The sequence below is a fragment of the Tauraco erythrolophus genome, chromosome 5 (genome assembly GCF_009769465.1).
Source record: "Tauraco erythrolophus isolate bTauEry1 chromosome 5, bTauEry1.pri, whole genome shotgun sequence".
Lineage (NCBI taxonomy): Eukaryota > Metazoa > Chordata > Aves > Musophagiformes > Musophagidae > Tauraco > Tauraco erythrolophus.
Genome location: NC_141469.1, coordinates 70,092,976 through 70,113,800, shown reverse-complemented (window position 1 = coordinate 70,113,800; position 20,825 = coordinate 70,092,976). Strand labels below are relative to the sequence as shown.

General features: G+C 37.7%; 1 protein-coding gene across 1 annotated transcript in view; it reads left to right on the top strand.

The window, feature by feature from the left end:
• LOC147528743 (uncharacterized) overlaps positions 1–20,825 on the top strand; it is a 69,639-nt gene that overhangs the window by 1,052 nt on the left and 47,762 nt on the right. The window contains exons 4-10 of the mRNA XM_086611920.1: positions 851–981; positions 2,675–2,763; positions 5,409–5,508; positions 6,879–6,922; positions 8,098–8,175; positions 18,212–18,408; positions 20,681–20,745. Of these exons, the coding sequence (XP_086468046.1) occupies positions 851–981; positions 2,675–2,763; positions 5,409–5,508; positions 6,879–6,922; positions 8,098–8,175; positions 18,212–18,408; positions 20,681–20,745 (704 nt within the window). The remainder of the gene's footprint in view (positions 1–850; positions 982–2,674; positions 2,764–5,408; positions 5,509–6,878; positions 6,923–8,097; positions 8,176–18,211; positions 18,409–20,680; positions 20,746–20,825) is intronic.

The window sequence follows — 20,825 nt, the reverse complement described above, 5'->3', positions numbered from 1 at the left end:
AGTTAAGTTAAATTGATTAGGTGGGTTTCATATAGTTACTATTCCTATAAACAGCTGTTTTGCACTCCAGTGTTTTGCTCTTCTCTAGGATTAATGATTTAACCATCAGCAAAAATCTCATTATAGTAGATGTAAATTGCAAGTCTGATGGTGACGTTTAAATTGGGTTAATTTTAAATACTTGCTATAATTATAAATACATACATATATCTCCAGGTGTTTCTTATTGTAGTTTTAACTTGTGAATGGAAGACTGCTTTACAGGTCTTTGTTAAAATGTGAGATCTAAATGTTTTCAATGCAATATGAAAGTTTTTCAGGATTCCCATATAGTTCTAGAATATCAGTAATTTTCTGATTATATTAGCATAGCTTCACAGCTTTCTGAGCTTGAGAGGAGAAAAGGAATTATTTTGAAGTGCTCAATACCTTGCTAACACAGTCTGGAATTTATAGAGATAGATGTATGTCTCTGCTAAAATGCAGTTGTTTGGAGAGCATGGATGCTTGAATGACTGATGTCAAATACTTTTCCTGTAGGAGTTGTTTTGCTACTGTCTGTCTGCCTTGTCGCATATGTCTTTTTGGTCACTTTCTCCTTCCTTGTGTAAAATAAAAATGAGGAGTATCTATAACAATTATTTTTCTGTAAATAATTTTATATTGGCTTACTGTAATCCTTTCACAGATTATACAGTGTTCATATTTTAGTGTGATTTTAGTATTTTACTTGATTAGATGTCTACCACCTTGCAAAGATGATATCTTATTTGCATTTCAGCATGCTTTAAGTTTTTAAGATACAAGTGGTTGTGGATGCTGCTGAATTTAATTTATCTTTTTCGTTTAGGTGTTCGTGTCATCAGTAATGCTGGTGGAATTAATCCACTTGCTTGTGCAGCTGCCCTTCAGGAAGTGGCAAAGAAAGCAGATGTTGATTTGAAAATAGCTGTTGTTGCTGGAGATGACCTAATGAGTGAGGTATTTTATTTTGTCTTAAGGCTTAGTAGCATTGTGGAAATTGTTTTAATCTATATAGAATGAAGGTGGCATTTACTGTCCTGTAGGAACTTATTTTGTGTATTTTTATGCGGTAGCCTTCTACTGTTAAAAACATTTACAAATTGTTGCTTTGTTTCCTTTATTTTTTTTTATGCATGAAAACAATTCTTGGCACATCTTATGTTTGGTGTGTGATGGAGGTGAATTTTACAAGACTGTGGATCTGCTGTTTGTGTTTTTGAAGCAAACTGTGAATCTGGTCTAAGATCTGCTTGCTCTTCAGGAGGACCTAGGATATGCTGTTACTTGTTGTTTCAGTCTAAACTAAGTAATCCTGAGTGTTAAATCTCTTAAATTTAAATGTGATGTAGTCACTACGTGTTCAAATATTCATCCCTTCTAGCTGTTTTTAGTAGTTTACAGGCATTTCCTGTTGTTATTTTGTTTATAGATAGCTGTTTTTCTGTTTTTAAATAATTAGTTTATGGCCATTAAGGTAATGTTAAGTGGGAGGATTGAAGTTTTGATATTTAAAAAATTATTAAATGCATGGCTTTTTTTGACTTAAAGGATGACAGTTTGTGTATAAAGTCTAGTCCGTAAAAAGCGCTGGTCATACTTGAAAAGACAATGTGAAACCAATTTATACGTTCATACTGGTTAAGTGGGGATAGGTTTGCATTATGGTTAAATCTCTGCCTGTAACTTGGAAAATTATTTATCTGTGTAGGCTCTGTTGCTCCTTGCATGCTATTGAATGTGGAAGATGGTCAAGTAAGATTCTTTACTTGCAAATTGTGTGCAGTGCTTGGACTTCCTTTCAAGAACCTTCTGCCTTACTGAAATTATTTTAGCATCAGTGGTCCAGAATTTCTTTACTGGTACGACAGTGAAATGGTTATTATTTGAACTTGGCGTGGATGTTTCTGATCTGAAATGGATTATTTTTCTATGCTATTGTCAGTACATAATTTATAGGAGCAAAAGAGACAGCTTTTACTGTCTACAGACAACTTTTACCATTGATGCCAAACATCATAAATTACACTATTTGTGGTTTGGAGGATTTCAGTCCTTATCATAGAATAACAAATTAATTAAAAGTGGAAGTTTTTTTTCCCACAATATAGATGCTCCCCCTGTAGCTAACGTTAGACATTGAGTCTATGCAGTCACTGGCCCCTGAGTCCACTGGTTTCCCAGGCTGCCTGGTGCACAGTCAAAAAACCCTACCCCGTTCCTTACCTCTGTGGAAACACAATGTGTTCTAAGTATCACCTGGAGCTGCAGAGTTAACCTTGTTTTCTGGCCACGCCACCATTGTTATTATTACAGGCATGTTTCTGTTTGCAGGGTTTGATTTATTCAGTCCTACTGCAATTAAAGACAGTTTAAAAGCCTAGAGAATATACCTGTTCATTGTAGTTGATCATCTGTGAATGAACTAGCATTCTTTAAAGACTGACTTATTTTTCTGTGTGCTGGAAAACTGTGATTGAAAGTGTGTCTAGGGCTTTTAGCCATTCAACTGTTTTGTATTGTTGCTAATTTTAATGATTATGCTTTGCTTAGAGTTGTTATGAAGTGGATCTATTGTCTGATACTAATAAAAGGCTTACAGTAGATACTACAAAATAATAATGGACTTGGTGTTTTGTTTGTTTTCTAACAGAAAGAGAACCTAAAAGGAGCTGGTATCACTGATTTAGAGAGTGGCAAACAATTTCCAGAGAGCGTTCATAGTATGAATGTCTATCTTGGGTGAGTTATTTTAACAAGTTGGTTTTAGTATGGAAAAGTAATTTTAACACATTAACTACATGAAACTGTGTTGTACCGCAAGTAGAACCACCTAGTATGTTAGGTTCACCTTTGCATTACTCAGACAGCCAGGAAAAAAAATGTTGTTTTCAACTTGCAAGTAAACTTTTAATTTAGAACCTTGCCAGTTGTGACTCCTTAGCGTTACATCTCCTGTGAATCCTCAGGTTTTAGTTCAAGCCAAAATAGCTTTAGTTTAATTATAACAATCGCAAAAATCCTTTTTCATATGTGGAATATCCTGTTGCTGCATGTAGCAGTTGTTGAGGATGTTGTCCCTAGAGAAGTGTAACTGAGAAATTGAAGTACTGGGACACTTTGTGGGAGCTGTAGGAGGTTCCATGAGGCTGCACTAGAGTTGTGTGTCAGGCTTTATACCATTAAAATTTTGGGAGCTAGCTTTCCAGGATGGATCACTCTTTTGAAAGATCTCCTTTATGATACCAAAGGCCTCCCATAAATCTGTAAATGCAGGTGTTCTACCTGTTAGTGAACAGTCGCATGAATCAGTGTTCATCAAGTCTGTCGAAGGGGAAGGACTGAGAAATGGGACAATGGTCAGGTGTTCCCAAAAGCCAGCATCTCTTTCAGTTGGTTATCTGTTTTTGCTTTTCCATCCTCCATGTCATATATATCATCCTTTCTGTGTTTCTGTTCAGTGTGTTTCTAAAGTCTGTGAACACAATCCTTCCTCTTTTACATTCATCTTTATAGAAAAACTGCTGTGCTCTCTCTTTTATCCTTACCATTGCACTTTCTAAAGATATATCACTGGCAGATAGCAGGGTATGACTGTACCTAACACAGCATATCTTTTTCTCTGTAAAATAAGAACTTTTTAATAAGTGAGTTTTTAGTATTTTTTGTTGTTGCTGGATTTTCTGTTTGTTAAACTTTGACTTGCAATGTTTGCAGTAACTGTAAATGAAACCTAAGAAATAGTGTTAGGATTTGTAATTGTGTAATGTGTTCATTCCAATTCTGGTGATTCATGATTTATTCACCAAGTAAAAAAGCAATGCAAATCAAAGCAGAGAAGACAAAAGCAGGCTAGTATGAGGATGAGGCATTTTAAAAATCCTTTACCTCTGTCTGCTTCATTAACGGGTGCTAGATCAGTGGACTATTGGTTTTCTAATAAAAGCAGTATTTCTTTATGGACCCCTTAATCTCAATGCAACTGTATTGAAATGTAAAGCTCTTAGCAGCCTCTTAAATTAGTTGTTTCGTAAGTTACATTTTAGTTTGACAGCATCAGCAATGGCTGTTTATTTGTAAAGTCGATGATAAGTTTATACATACCTGTAAAACAGGTCAACATCAGAGTGTATTGGGTAAAATCTGTAACTTCTGTGAATAGTTCACTTTTAATTCCCTAAATCTGATGATGTTTAAGTTTGATTCTTGATTCGAGTGTATAAACTCCATCTGAAAAATTTACACTGGGGTATCGATCCTGAAGTTTCTTCTGTCCCTTCTGATTTGGGCTGTTAGGAGTTCTGTGGACTGAGTTCACATGCATTTTTAACGATAAGAGTCAAATGGCTTTATTTACTGCTTTTTAAAGGTAGTTACACAGTTTTTCTATCAGTATCCTTTATGTATGTATGCAGAAACCCCATTTGTGCTTTTTACTTATGAGTGTTACTTAACACTATTGCTAGATGTGTAAATTCTTTCTAATGCTGCGTATTTGCTTATTGTTCTGGCTAATATCCTTCGGTTCATGTAGCATTGGCAAAGAAAAACCCATAGGCTTACATTTTATGTTTAGATCACTAAGACATCTTCTGTGTCTTCTAACTTATCTCGTGACAAAACCAGGGCTAAGTCTATAAACTGTAGAGAAACGCTGCTCTTGGTTTTGTTCTTCAAGGCATGCAGTTTATGTGGTTTGTGTTTTTGAGCTGTCTGTTTCATGAAGAATGAAAGGATCCAGCAGATAGCATAGGTGTAGAAGCCAGGCGCCACATGCTGTGTTCAAAGCTTGCTCACTAAAGCGTATAAACTCGAGTGGCTCACCTGGGTGAGTATTTACAAGCCTGACTAATTTTGACTGGGCCAACTCTTGCCTGAGCAATCTGGAAAATCTGTTGGCCAGAGTTTCTTCAAAAATAATGGCTGCACAGTGCTCTTCTTGAAGTTGGTTGATATTGCAAGTTTTGAAAATACAGAAGTTGACCTGAAAGGTTTAAAATTGGAGGGCAAAGTCACCACACTTTCTCTGTGAAGAATATTGGTTTTTATACAGTCATCTACAAATGAAATACGGGTAATGAATCTCTGAAAAACAGTTTTCTCTTACAATAATAGAAGTGACCCCTTATGCACTATGTTAAAGACACTTGATACTCATAGAAACTGTTTCATTTATGTCATTTAGGTACCTGAATTTGACAGGGCGTTCTGATGATTGCTTTTAAAAATAGTCTTGTTGTACACGCAAAATGACAAATTGGTTGTTAAAATTGATTTCATTGTGCGGGATTTTTAAGTGTTTTTTATCCTGTGTGACAGGGGACTGATTTTTTTGAATGATGCTTTAAAAAGTAAAAGTACTTACTGTTGCATTTTGTCATCTTTAGCGCAAGACCAATCAGCAGAGCTCTTGACCTTGGAGCCGATATTGTTGTCACGGGTAGATGCGTTGATAGCGGGATTGTGTTAGGACCACTCATTCATTCTGTAAGTACAAGTTAATTTCCATATGATAATGAACGTATGTGAATGAGTATTCAGCAATCATTGTCGGGACTGTTTTTGCTCCTTGTGAAAACGTAGATACTAAATTAAAATGAGCACCTTAATTTTTCTTTACTTTCCTTACATGCCTGAGGAGCTGCCAGCTTTCACTTCTCCTACACTTATAGCAGGGTTATTTATGAATATGTGTATCGCGAAGCTGCAAAGCATTTTGGTGAAGTTAAGGAAGTCTTACCGTGTTTCACCACTATCTCACTCTTCGAGTTTTTTTTCCCTTCTTTTAAAAATTCGGTTTGTAAGTTTAAGAAAAAAGTATATTTTTCTTTACCGCAGGTTGGTGATAGTAGAGGTTGTTTTCATGGGGTTTTTGGAGGGAGATAGGGGGGAGGCACGTGAGGTGGTCTAAAACACTGGTCTTTTTCAATGGGTAAGTAGTTTTACTTTAAGTAGTTGAGTTTTAATGCAACATTCCTCAAATTCTTGCTATTTCAACAAGTTGTACAAGCAGGATATGTGGTTTTCTGAAGAATTTTGAATAGGTTATACCTTTTTTTGTTTGAATGAATACACACTGCGAAATAAGGATGCTTCCTTTTGGTGCATATTTGAAAAAGAAAAAAACCAAATGAGGGTATGTGTTAGTGTCTAGTTACAAAAGTCCTTTCTAAAGCTTCATGCTCCCTGACTTCATGCATGTCAAACATTGCCTAATCTAGAATTCAACTTTCCCATTTATAATTGCCATTATGACTTGTTATTTTTATTCCTAGCTGTTTACATTCTCTAATTCTCAGTGTGTATTATTTACTCCAGAGAGGCCTTATCTAATTTATTGAAAGTTTTTAGGGAGATTTCTGTTAAGTTCTAAATAAGAGACAGGGATTATGTTACTTGCACTGTGTTGAACTTGGGAAGAATAATTTCTGGTTAAACAGAAAACATAGTTCAGTGTTAAGGATGGCTGGTAGTACTCCAGGACTGCTACTTTTTAAAAGTTGAAAAAACATAGTGGCTTTTTCACATGAAACAAAATAGTGCTAGACTTTTAAATCTGAGTTACGCAAATTTTGAATAATAGGAATACTGCGCTTACAGTTTTTTTTGAAGAGAGTATGACTGAGAATTTATATTTGCTTGGGTGTATTAATAAGAGGAAAACTGAAATACTTCAGAGCTCTTCTGACTTACTGTATTCAAATCCACGTACAGCGTCTGCCAATTATTTTTTTTATTTCTGCAGTTAAGTAAAAATGTCCAATTCATTAATACTCAGAGCAGGCAACATATTATGTGCAGTTTTCTGTACTGCATGAAACTTTTATATGTGTAACATATTTGTATTTTTCTTCTAGTTTGGCTGGAATAGGGATGAATTCGACTTGCTAGCTGCAGGAAGGTAAATGATATAAGAAGAAATGGTAAAGTTATATTTCATATCATATAACATAAGGATAACAGAACTTTTTAAGCACTTAGCAATTTTGCATATTATTGAATTTATTTATTTGAATGTTTTTGTTAAGTTTTGGGTTCTTTGTTAAGGCTCACTTAATACTCAGTCATTTGGAATCGAAATTACAGGAACTTCATTCTGGAACCAACTTAAAATAACAAAATGAGGAAAGGAGTGAATGATTTTATTTAACAGCTTAATTTTCTCTTATCCATTTTGTATCAGAAGATGAAATCTTACAGTACAGACCAGTGACTCCCAGCTTTTTCTGTTTGGCTGTCACTGTTGTTAGTTAAGATGGTAGCAGGTCTTATCCTCAAAGATGCACAGAAGGAGATTCAGTCAGAGATCAGCATCCTTGTATGGTTTTGCAGAAGCTCAGTGTCAGTACTCCTGTTTGCAAACCCTAGTTGTAAGTCCTAAGGTTAGGACTCTGATGCAGAAAGCATAGGGTAAAATTCTGTCGCCTGATTTAACTTTCTGCATCATCTGACTGCGTTGAAGTCCATAAAAATGAGTCACTACTTAGATAACCGGAGTACAACTAGTAGTAGTATGCTTGGTCATCCTGTTGCATGAGAGTAAATGTAGAGAGAAACTCTGACTCCACTGAATTGGGGATGATAGAGAGATGAGGATTTTCCCCTTAATTATGTTGAGTGTTTATGGACTATAACAGTCAAAGATCTGAAAATCATAATACATAATCATAATACATTCTGTCCTTCACATTGGAAATGAGATACCTCTTGATTTAGCAAGCTTTGCTTATGTAGTTACTCACAGTGCAGACTGTTAATATACTGAATTTAGATCAAGACTTCTTGAAATGACCAATGAAACCTGTTTTTTGGTGTCAGATAATATTTTAGGTGTTGAATTTTTTTTTTCAGGAAATTCATTTGATTCTTCATGTAAAAGTTACGCCTTTCAACTTTTCTTATATTCCTCTTGTTATGTTCAGTTGCGCAATTTATAAATGTATTAGATGCCTGTGGAGGAAAAAATATCATGTTCTGTTATTAATCTTTATTTCCATTATACTATTGTATTTTAAAGCTGGATTTGTGGAACTTGGATTTACAGAATATTTAGTTATTTGAATGCCATTTTCCCAGCCTTGCAGGTCATCTCATTGAATGTGGTGCTCAGTGTACAGGTGGAATATTCACTGACTGGCATGCAGTACCAGACTGGTAGGTAACAGTGACATAAGCATGTGTGTTTGTAATGGACTGAAGATGAAGTTTCCTACTATATCTGTATTGTGAGAACTGCTTCTGCTTTATGCTCTTGAGGGAGGCGATATGGGCCCCTTGATGTTTTTTCCATCTTAATGTTACTTCCACAAGGTCTGTTCTCCCTATTGCAGTTTTCATTTCTGGTCAAGTGGGGGCTTTCTTTGTTAACTTAAGAAGCAGATGATTTGAAAAAATTTCTAGCCCTTTGATATTTTTTTTTTTTATTTTAGATTATTTTTTCTGCTTCCTTTCTAGCAATCGGATTTTTGGAAAGATTTGTTATAGGCTTTCATGTGTGATTGTAATGGAGAAGACAACGTGCATGTTTTTGATGCTGTTTCATCAGTCTTCAGTTAGATCAGAGTTGCCTACTGTTTAGTCACAGATTTTATGTTATTTACTTCGGTAGAGATGAATGTATGCCACAGTCCTCTCCTGCTGTATGACCTGATCTCCACAAATGTGTTAAGCTGCCAGTTCTTTCAAAAAGTTACATGTATATCTTGTGTTGAGACCTGCTGAATTAGACTTTTCACGTAGGTAGATCCTTCTGCCTGCTGAAAAGCACCGCAAGGAAGGACTGTAGCCTGCTTTTGACCCACTTTTAAGAGTAGTTTAAAAGTAGTCAGGAAACATGCTTTGCGTAGGATGAATGATTCTGGCTGCAGTTTATTCCTCTTTTCCTTGTGATGAGAGGGAGGAATCTTGTCCAGTGCCATGTCATGAGAAAGGCAGTGCTTCCTTTGTGTGATGGAGGAAAGGGCTGAAGAGCAGTGGGAGAACAGTGGCTTTCATCAGGCATGTTCCTGCTCCCAAGTTGACCTTGGGAAGGAGGACATCGGGGCAGCCTGTAGTCCAGGCAGATGAACCGGCAGAACACTGTGCCCTGCAGTATGAAGAGCCACTCTCCTGAGTTAGGTCCCTGGGGCTGCCAGGCTTTTTTCTCCTGCTTGTAGTGACTGTTTCTCATTCAGAGCATGACCCTGAAAGATGTATTCTGCTTTTGTAAGTTCCTAAACACTGGTGATTTACAGATAAAGGTGCATACGGCATTGAAGGAAACAGGGTCGGGCGTTTCGTAATGAGACACCCTGTTCAGTTTGGAAATTTATAACTGTTAATTTTACTCCTATTCTGATGTATTTCCTGATGATTTTATTATGCTGTATCATGAAACTTCATAAAAACACCTGTAACTGTGACTCCAGAAGACCTTGCTTTATAAAAGAATGCAAGAAAAAATGAGAATATTACTTCTTTTATTAAAGTACTTGGTAGTTCTTTAAGCATTTTTCTGTGAGAAATGGCAGTCTGATTTAAAAAAAAAAGGAATTTTGAGTATCTTAAGCTATGAGCTACTGGAGTGAGAGTAGCTAATTTTACAAGTATATGTATATTGTATATGCTTAGCTAATACTCGTGTGTGTATAACTGTATCTAAAATCATAATAGTCTTCTGGCTAAAGTGTACTTGTGGTCCAGCATATCCATTTAGGATATGGGGGAAGGAGAGAGGGGAGGAGATTTGTTAGAGAGCTGTATTTCTTCCCCAGTTAATAGTCGTTGACTAATTTAGGTCCAAGTGCATGAAGCGGAAATATTATGAAAGCTTTCGGGCTGCAGAAAAATGCGTTTTCCATTTGATAGCTTAGTCGTAACCTCTTGACCCCTTCAGTTAAAGAAACTTGATGGGTTGAGTTTTTTGTTATTTAAACAGACGGAGTCCATTTTCAATGCATGCAGATAATGCATTGCATAATAACACACAATAATAACGTGATAATTCCATAGTTTCCATAATGACCAAATCATGCAATACCTGCTGCCACCAACATTACTTATATTGCAGATAGGTCAACAGGGCTCTGACAGAGTTTGGAGAAGTTACTTGACTGTAGTCTATTAATGATTTTTCCCTCATTTAGGAAAAGCTACATTTTCAGCAGTCTCCTGAAAGTGAGCATGTGTAATTTAGATCTCAATAAATCACAGTGTCTGTGATACCTCATGTTAAATCCACACCAGCCCAGCAAAGTCAGTAAATGTGGGGGGAAGAAGCCAAGTCAGTTCTCTGCATTTGTCATTAAAGTGCCTTTCATGTACGAATTTCTCCTTGCCATGAGTGTGTTCACGCAGCCAAGACCACTTACGGTTCAGCTCTGCAAACAGTTACCGGACCTCTACGTCAGAGCTTAAGAAAACCTTTTACAGCATTTATGCTCTTCTCTGGTGACTAAACACTAGAGGGCAATCTCTCTCTTTTCCTCACATCTTATTGCCGCAAGTAGGTTTGGTTATGGTTAGACTCGGGTCCTTTTTTGACTATTTTAGGATTTTTTTTTTTTCTCCTCGAGAGCAGTAGTCCATGTTGCTCTTTTCTTTGGCTCCTGAAAAAGGTGTAAGTGTACTGCTAAGAAGAAAGGATGGGTATGAGTTTTTACAAAAAAAAGGAAGAATTCATAAAATTTTAGGCTTATGAACCTTATCTATCTATAGTTTATATATAAGCAAACATAATTAACTGTGTAAAAAAAGAGCACTTTAAATTAAGCTAAGTAAAGCCAGGCAAGTCAGAGTCAGTGCTCACATTCCACACATACATTATCATGTATCTGTGAGTATTGAGGCACTGAATTGGACTTGCTTCATTCATCCAACATATTTTTTTTTTTAGTTTTTTCTTTATATTTTTTGACACGTTTGATGTAGGCCACTTCTCAAAACATAATTCCACTGCAAAAGGGTGCTTTAAGTCTCAGGAATGTTTGTGTGGGTATATTGTGGTGGTTGAATGGTTAGCTATTAAAACCTAAGCTATTCTTTCTTTTTCTTTGTTGTCTTGGTAAAGTAAGTTTTTAGCGTAAGTAAAGTGCGTGTTACAACTCGTGACTCTCTAATTACTTTAGTTGATAGAAGCTAGACTTAGTTGATTTCTGTCTGCTGACTTAAGGCACTGAGATTTCTTTGTGCTGTGTCTATCTCTGTAGTGTATTTGACTTAAACGCAGGAATGTTGAAACTGTGAAGTTTTGTCCAGTTTTCATGAAAACAGGCAGACAGGTAGAGGGGATAGATGCTGTTTACTTTTCCACTGAGAGGAAGACTGCTTGACCCACCCCTTGTGTGGATTCTCTGATGTTTAGCAGAGAGAACACAAGGAACCGATAGTTCACAGTTTATAGAAGACTAATGAGCATTCTTAAATTACTGATTTTTAAGTAAATGTTATCAAAAAAGGCACTTATTCCTTTTATGTTATTTGTGTAGTGATATATATCAGCAGATGGTCAAAAGAAGTGATAATACATCACTGCTCCCTATTTAAAATCTAGTGCGCAGCACTCAATAGGAAATTCATGCAATGTGTCAAAATGAACTATGGTGCCAGAACTATATTGGTAATGCACAGCTCTGTATTTAATTTTCATTTAACTCCAGACATTACTGTTTCTTATTATTCCTTAGTGCCAGTGGGTGATTAGTACATTGTTTTGTTTTGTTTTGAAATGCAGGAGAGAATAAACTAATGCTGATCAGTAGAGTAATCATTTTGAGGAGATGATAAACACTGACATTTTGCCCTAAGCCAAGAGTGTACAATGGTTGAGACTGCATAATCCTCTGGCCTGGGATGACCAAAAGGGTAAGTCAATAGTTGTAGTCTCTTAAGGGCCGGATCCAGATTGCTTAATTTGGGACTTGAACAGAATCCAGTGTGTGAGTCCCAGTCAGCAACGTGGAATGCCTTTTTGTCTGTAGCACCATCTATTCCAGGCAGCTGGAAACACCAGGCAGCCTGTCTGATTGCCCTGAAATTATCTAGGCATTAAGAGCTGACAGACAATGCATACTCTGAAATGCCCTGGTCGGAGGAGATAAGTAATGCAAACAATAAATTTTGCCTAAATCGAAATTGCAGCAGAAGTTAGGAAACATGTTGGTACCTACATCTAAAGAAATGCATGTACCTTACACATGAGTTTGTGCTGATCTTGCCTGACACGTTAGCAGTTTTGAATTGGTTGTAAAAACCCTGTAAGAAGTGGTAGCAGTTTCTACTTTTTGCCTAATAGCATTGCAGTTAGAATACATACCCAGATCGTTGAGAATCTTGGCTAAGAGCTCTCCTCAGTGTGACATTCATTGAGTCACATCCTAGGAAACTGCATGAAACTGCTTTAGCTGTAAAGCTAAAAGTTCATACCACAGCCCACTTGAGCCCTGGTTCACTTCAATGTCATATGCATTGCTGTGGCTTTTTTGTTTTTCTTTCTTGCAGCATCTTCCCCTGCAAGTAAATGTACTACGCTAACTGTCCCATCTTTTATTGCCTCTAATCTCCTCAGTCTGTTAGTAGTGGCCAGAATGAGATACTTGAGGGGTTTGGCATCTTATGAGAGAGGAAATACCTGTTTTATCTCAGACAATGCCCAACAGGACCCAGTACTGCACATGGATTTTACTTTTTTGTAATGCGAGTGGGGTAAGATACACGGCAAAAGAAGGAGGAAAGCTATCTTCATAGCTGCACAGAGGATGAGTAGCACATTGTCCCGGAGTAGACAGAGAGGAGATCTCTGCTTAGACAGTTCATGGTATCATCTACAACATAAATTGTAACATTTCTGAGAGCCAAGACTGAAGAAAAAACCAGCATTTTACATGGAAAGAAATAATGCAAGAGTAAGTCATTGGCAGGCAGGAGACTCAGTTTCAGAGCCCTGACTCCTGTTGAGTAGGACAGCAGCTGTAGGTGGTTGATGAGAAGGTGGCTTCAGCAGCAAAACCAGTTTTGGAACTTTGTTACCTCTGGGCTGTACTCAGTGAGGACCTGCTTTAGCTGTTAACTCCTCAGCTAGCCCCAGTTTGGAGCATGTTTCTGAGATTTCATCTTGGCTCGGATTTATTCAGTGCTCTGGTTTACCAATGCGTGTAACTTATTTAATTGTTAAATACCAAACACTCAACCTGAAACAGACATTTTGGATAAAAGAATGGTAGTTGTCATCTCCTTTCAGAAACTGATTTATATTACTTCTGTACTTTAACTCTGTGTTAAAAGAACTGCTCAAAACGTTTTAAAACATTAAATTATATGATCATGTAACTAATAAAATATTTTAATTGTATTTTAATTAGAATTCATTTTAGTAGTTTCCTTTCAGAATTGTTTACATTGCCTGATACGGCCCGATCCGACTAGGGGATTTTATCACTAAACTGATGCAATTCTTTTGTTATTGAAGGGTTCCATGTGGCCACTGTGCCACTTTGGATGCAATGACTGTAGTTGCTGCAGAAGTTCGAGTTCATAGTTCTGTGGTTTAACTCCCCTGCTACACTGTACGAAATTACAACATGGCTGTGGGTTATGGCTAGCATAAGATCGGCGTGTTATAGAGCAGATGTCATATGGTCTGTAGTCATTCTGCAAACCCTGCTAGTGAATCGGGCAGAGTGTTGCTTCTTTCAAGTAGAAGTGCTGATCAGGGTCATGGTGGGATCATAGTACCTATGGTATGTGCTAGAATACCCCATCCAGGTAGCTATTCCTGCTAGTGAGCTCTATGCCGGCTTTAAGTAGCTGTTACTTGACTGAATCATGCCATAGGGGTGACTTAGACCAGTTTGTTTCCAAGCTGAAAATTAATTTTAAGTAATGGCTTTTGGCAATATACAGAATACGTCAATGTATTGTATGTACTGTGAGGCTGTACAGAACATACGTATTTTTGCAGTCATCCAGTCACAATACAGATGGAATCCAAGGGCTTCTTGCTCAATTCATTGCATCTCTACGTTTTGAATTGTTAAAAAGTGAGGGAAGCTGTCATTGGTGATGTGACCTGGGAGAACATCTATCTTTGGCAACTAACTGAGCATTCAGGAAAGTTCATTGAATCATGTTGGACCTTGAGGAGGAAACATCTCTCACGCTTATCTCAGACAAATGTGAAAAATCTTCCTTGATACTTTCACTAACTGTTGAAACAGAGTAACAATGAAAGAGATGACCAAAGAGTAAGTCATTGGTGGTGGTGGTGGTCTCTTCATTGACCATCGGGGTCGTAGATTTCAGAATGGTTTAAATTTAGCTAAAAATTCTTCTCATGCTAGGACATCATAGTGTCCTGTGTCAGCATGCCTTTCCTAGGAAGAGTATTTTGTTTTTTCCCTTATCACAGAATCATAGAATGTTTAGGGTTGGAAGGGACTTTAAAGATCATCTAGTTCCAACCCCCCTGCCATGGGCAGGGAAACCCTCCACTACACCAGGTTGCCCAAAGCCTCATCCAACCTGGCCTTGAACACTGCCAGGGATGGGGCAGCCACAACTTCTATGGGCAACCTGTTCCGCTGCCTCACCACCCTCAATGTAAAAAATTTCTTCCTTATATCTAATCGAAATCTGCCCTCTTTCAGTTTGAATCCATTGCCCCTTGTCCTATCACTACACACCCTTGTAAAAAGTCCCTCTCCAGCTTTCCTGTAGGCCCCCTTTAGGTACTGGAAAGCTGCAATAAGATCACCCCAGAGCCTTCTCTTCTCCAGGCTGAACAGCCCCAACTCTCTCAGCCTGTCTTCATAGCAGAGGTGCTCCAGCCCTCAGATCATCTTCGTGGCCCTCCTCTGGACTCGCTCCAGTAGCTCCATGTCCTTCTTGTGTTGGGGACTCCAGAGCTGAACACAGTGTTCTAGGTGGGGTCTCACGAGAGCTGAGTAGAGGGGCAGAATCACTTCCCTCGACCTGCTGGCCACACTTGTTTTGATACAGCCCAGGATACGGTTGGCTTTCTGGGCTGCCAGTGCACATTGCCGGCTCATGTTGAGCTTCTCATCCACCAGCACTCCCAAGTCTTTTTCTTCAGGGCAGCTCTCAATCCATTCTCCGCCCAGCTTGTACTTGTGCATGGGATTGCCCCGACCCACGTGCAGGACCTTGCACTTGGCCTTGTTGAACTTCATGAGGTTCTCACAGGCCCATCTCTCCAGCCAGTCAAGGTGCCTCTGGATGGCATCCCTTCCCTCCAGCGTGTTCCCAATACCACACACCTTGGTGTCATCTGCAAACTTGCTGATGGTGCACTCGATCCCACTGTCCATGTCTCCAACAAAGATGTTAAATAGCACTGGTCCCAGTACTGACCCCTGAGGAACACCACTCGTCACAGGCCTCCACATGGACATTGAAGGCTTAGTGGTGTTTGGGGTTTTTTTTGGGTGGAGGGAGAGGGGTACGTGCCTGTGGTTTTTGTGTTTTTTGAATGTCTTCTCTCCTTCATACAATTTTCTTACAAGTTTTGGGTCAACGCTTTGCGGCAAGTGGCAAGAGCTGAATGTCTGTTTTATATAGCAAATATATCTTCACCTTAGAGGCTATTTAGAAGCTGTTCCAGAAAGTACACTCATATCTATATGGTCTCCTTCCAGCTACTCTGACGGCATAAAAAAAATCCACCATAAAGATACTCTGAATTTGATGGCCTGATGATAACAAGAAACTCAGAGCCTCTCCTTCCTTTTGCATACTAAGTGACCTGAGTAACAGCGTAGTTTGTACTGCTGTTTATCTGCAGTCTTCCATGGTTGGTCTGCTTCTAGTGGCTTAAGTGTTTGCCCGATTTTAACCGTTTTCAGAGGCTGAAATTTCTCTCTTTTCCTCACTACGTTGTTGTTGGTTTTTTGTTTTTTAATGGTTGGGTCTTTTGAGAGTGGAGCTTGGGTAAACTGAAGTTTAATTGATGTTAGTAGTCTCAGTGGTTCCGAGTAGAAAGCTGAGTGTCTACAGTCTACCTCTTCTTCCTTCAAAACAAAGGTCTTCAGGGAGTAGGTGCATGAATGTGTCGTAAGAGTTGCGTGTGCTGATGACTTGGATCAAAGTGGGCTGCAGCAAGGATAGCAGTTGTCACTGCGGTGGGATGGACTGCACTGGGTAATCTGTCTCCGTGGAAGCGATTTCACTTCTGGGCAGGTGACCTGAATAAGCTGTGTGCAGTCTGCTCGCAAGGCACCTAGTGCTGTTGCGTTAAGACAGATAGATGGTAGGGTCAAAGCACACAAGCATGGCACTAAGAGGGTGAAGGCTCCTTACTTCTAGCCTTGTTCAGTCACTGATCCTGCTGTATCAGTCACCTTCCTTCCTGCATCTGTCTCCTTACTTGTAAAATTGGGATAATTGCATAAGTTAGTCTATTTTACCCTACAGTAATGTTCAAGACCAAGAATTGAGACAGGTTTTGGGTGTTGCTTTTTTTTTTTGCTATGTCACACTTTAAAACGTTGAATGTTACGTACTTCTTGCCACCATTTTTTCTCCCTTCTCTTCCCCTCAGAAAAAATCTAGAAAAACTTGGAATCAACAACTTTTTATTTCACAAGGGTAGTTTTTTTTTGTTTCCCTTCATCTGTTTAGTGATTTAAATAGTTTCAAAGACCAATCTAATGAACTGTAATCTTGAGTGATTCATTGTGGGCTTTTCTAGGTGTCCTCCAGCTACCATAGTTTCCAAGTTTTGTACACTATCAGTATTAAAGTTGCCTATCTGTGGTAACAAAGCTTGTCTCTTAATCCTTTTTTTTAAATAATGGAGTTATGTTTGAAGCTTCCTGATGATAAGGAATCTGTTCAAACTCCCATGAACTTTTACAAATATCACTAAAGAGTTCACTGGTTTCTTTGCTTACTTCCTTCAGAAATTTGTGGATTTATGTTGTACAAACTATGTTCATCTAACTTGCTAAGAACCAATTTGGTTGTATGTTCAGCACACTGTTCCCACTACCCAGAAATAATTAATTTTAGGGATGAACTGATTTTTAAGTATGTACGAAGGACCTGAAGGTCTTTGACTTTAATGAGAATGGTGATGTTCACTACCTTTCATTATTAGGACCTTTTTAGAACAGTTTTGCATTTGCAAGGGGTTGTTTCTGCTTAACTCTCCCTTTTGCGTTCTTTGTGTTTCTGAGACACTTTATTTGCACAAATTCTCAACCTCCTGTGAGAGGGGAGTAAGCAGGTAACCTTTTTAGAATAGTATTAAGGCTTTATTTTAATTTTCAGATGCTTTTTAATATTTTTTTGCAAGTCATTACTTTTGCTCAACTTCTCTAAATAAAATAAAAACCTTTTAGCCTGGAAAGCAGGTTTCTAAATCTCTTGAACTCTGAAAATCCTGTCCTGTTAACTGTGACGACCAGCATGTGCCTCTTATGAGGAGTTATTTGATCTTGTTCTGTATATTACTTTTGTGAGAATGTGAGAGAGGAACATTTTCATTTACAAACACGTCGGTAATTTTCTGTTTTACTTCTTTTGTGTTTGCTGTACCTCGCAATTTTCTGTCCATTCTGACTTTTATTACTTGGTTTGTCATCTTAATTTTCACGTATCCTTCTGTTTTCTGATAATACTTTTTCTGTATATGATTGGTTATAAGCATGTGAAATTGTCCTTAATAGGTGTGATTATTTTGGTTTCCTACTTTCCTGTATCATTGAGGCTTCCAGTACAGGCTGTTCATCCTGCTTTGACTTCCTTTTTACAAATCTAGTTTGCAGGATGCCTTTACCTGTCTACACCTTCATGCTGTAGCCAAGCGAGGCTAGAATTATCAATCATGTTTTTCTTCTGAATTTACCTTCTTAATCATAATCCTGTAATTCTTTCTGCTTCTTTTTGCTTTCACCATTTACGTAAGTGTCCTTCTCAGTTTGCTTCCCCACTTCCATCCATTTACTGTTGGTATCTAGTGTTACATCTGCAATCCTTTGCCTGCTTGGCAATAAAATGCGTCCTCTTAACAAACTGCTAACCAAAATATTCAGTGCTTTTTCTTGTGTGTTTTGCAGAAACAACCAGATATGTTCTAACTCTTGATCAGTTCTATTTAATTAGTGATTACCATAAGATTCTGGTATGTTGTTACTCATTTTTCTTTTCACTTTACCTTTGTATTTATAGGGTTTTTTCAATGTTTTTTGTATTTCAGGCACAACATAGGCTTTCCCATTGTAGAATGTTCCTCTGAAGGAGACTTTATTCTTTCTAAACCACCAGACACAGGGGGCCTGATCTCTTTTGGCACCGTAGCTGAACAGTTGGTGTATGAACTGGGCAATCCTCAGCGCTATCTTTTACCAGATGTCACATGTGACTTTTCTGAAGTTTCCATTACTGAAATTCCAGGTTAGTCCTGTTGCATGTTAAGAGATCTATGTCAATGAACTGAGTTATCGAACTAAAGCAGTGACTTTAATTTCCATGTTTTCTCTGTGTATTATTTGTTCACTCAGTTCCTTAGAGAGTGATACTGTAATAAACTCATTTTTTAGGGAATTTAATTTGAAATTCCTTTAGTCATTTTAGCCATGCTCTTATTTATCTTGCTGGTTGACTAATCTATATCTTTTATCACTTCCTTTTGCTTTATTTTTTAATGCATGCCTTGCACCTACCAAGTCTTTGAACTGTATTCTGTGTGAGCAGCATTGAGACAGCTCCACTATGATTTCAGGATCTTTTTTTAACCTTCAGCTCGGTGTCTCTGCTCAAGAAAGAGTATCTTTGTTCTCTCATACGGCATTTGAAATGTTAAAAACATTGGAAAGCTGTCTTTCAAAGCACTACTTGGTAATGATGTTTTTCTTACACTTTTAATTGGATCATTTTAAGTGGCAGAAGCATGCTTAGGTACAGGATGTCTATCAGAGAACATCTGTTTGAAAAAGTCTATTTGCTATCCTCAAAACTCTGAACAGCCAGTAGACTAAAGATAGATATAACGTGTGTTCTGGATTTAGCTTGAAAAGCAAGAGAAAGAGGCTTAACAGATTTGAAGATCTGTAGGTTGGATAAGACAGCTTGATAAAAATGTTTAACTACAGTCATTTGAAGTTTGTTTTCTACTGCATCTGTATTATATATCCTTTTTTATTATCATGGAATTACCTGTGACAGTATGCTGAGTGTCTGTATAAAACTTTGAACAGTTGAAATTTCAAATTAAAAACTTACTGTGATAAAACTCAAAATGCTGTAGCATCAAAAATATTTTGCTTCAGTAATAAAAGTACTATAAAATTGTATAGTGAAGCTTTGCTCATGCAGCATAACCAAATGGCAGTCTTATAAGGCCAGATTGCTGCTCTTAGCTGCTAGTCTTTTTTTTTTTTTTTTAAAAAAAAAAGACACCCTAACCTTCCTATGAACTTTTAGCTTGCAAATGACCCGATATGACATGTTTGAACTTAAAATGAACTTTCACATGAACTTTCAGTTAGCCCTCTTAGAAATATAACAGATGGAAAATGGGCAGATTTCTTAAATATTTTTAGTTTGAAGTGCTTTGACACGTACACCAGTAAAAACAGGCAGGCTATCTATTTTTGCTGTTTGCATTGCTGATTTTATTGTCCTGCTTGATTACTTGCAGTGTTTGAACTGAGAGGTGCTTCTGTTTTCTTTTTGTCAATGGATGCAATGCATTTCGTTTTGTGAGATTTTTTCTTTGCATTACTCCTTCACCTGGCACATGAAACTTCCAGATCTTCACCCTGACTGTAGGGATATTCGGTATTGAGAAAGTTAAATTAATCCTATGTCAGTCTTGCAGAGTGTGATGATGTTATTTGAGTGACGTGTAAAACTTCTGCTAGTTGCATTCACTTTTTCAGATATATTCTGATTTGATCTCTTCAGAGTATTTGCGTAATGCTTTGAACTGCTTCCTAAATATTTGGAAGCACAGGTTAGTTACAGGTTAGCTACAGTATAATTCTGTCTGTCTGACACGAGATGCTGATCCTGCACTGTTAATTTTGAAGGAATTGCACCTATTGATTTTCTCCATTTCAACCTTGAACTTGATGCCATGGCAGCAATTTTCTCCAGTTTCCTTTTGGCATTAATATTCCTAAAACTGAACGTGGTAGTTGCCCTGAAACATACATTCAGACTGTTCTGTTTCTGTTATTGAGAAGAAGGCTAAAGTTATCCCTTGATGACTTAGAGCTATCAGCAAATAAGCTCTCACTGGTTTCTCATCTTTCTTGTTTCTTTGCCAAGTGAAGGACTGCAGTCCACGCCAGCCAGCTACAGCAAATAAGCTCGTGTGTGTGCGCAATAGCTGGCTTTTAAGTGGAAAATGACTTTTGGGTCTGAAGTCCTAAGGCTGCTTTCTATGTTAAGTATTTTTTAAGTACATGACTAAACATTTCAAGCATTTTATTAAAAGGCTCGTTGAAGTCATGAATTTAGTGACCAATTTGCACTTTGGGTTTGTAAGACAGAGAGGCTTTTTCATGAAAGGTCCTCTCTTCTGTGACAGTACAGCTATCAATGATTTGCTTTTTAATTAAGTGCATTTGACTAATATGTATCACAATATAATGCCTTTGAAGTTACATTGAAGAAGCGTAAATATTGATTTTTTGAATTATTTTTTTTTAAACCACTATAGGTTTTGAAGGTGGGGCAGTGAAAGTTCATGGAGCAAAAGGATCACCTCCTTCAACATTCTATAAGGTATTATTTCTTTCTGTGGAGTGCAAGGTATTTTTTATTTACAAAATCTGATATTCTGGAGAAAATACTAAATATTTCCT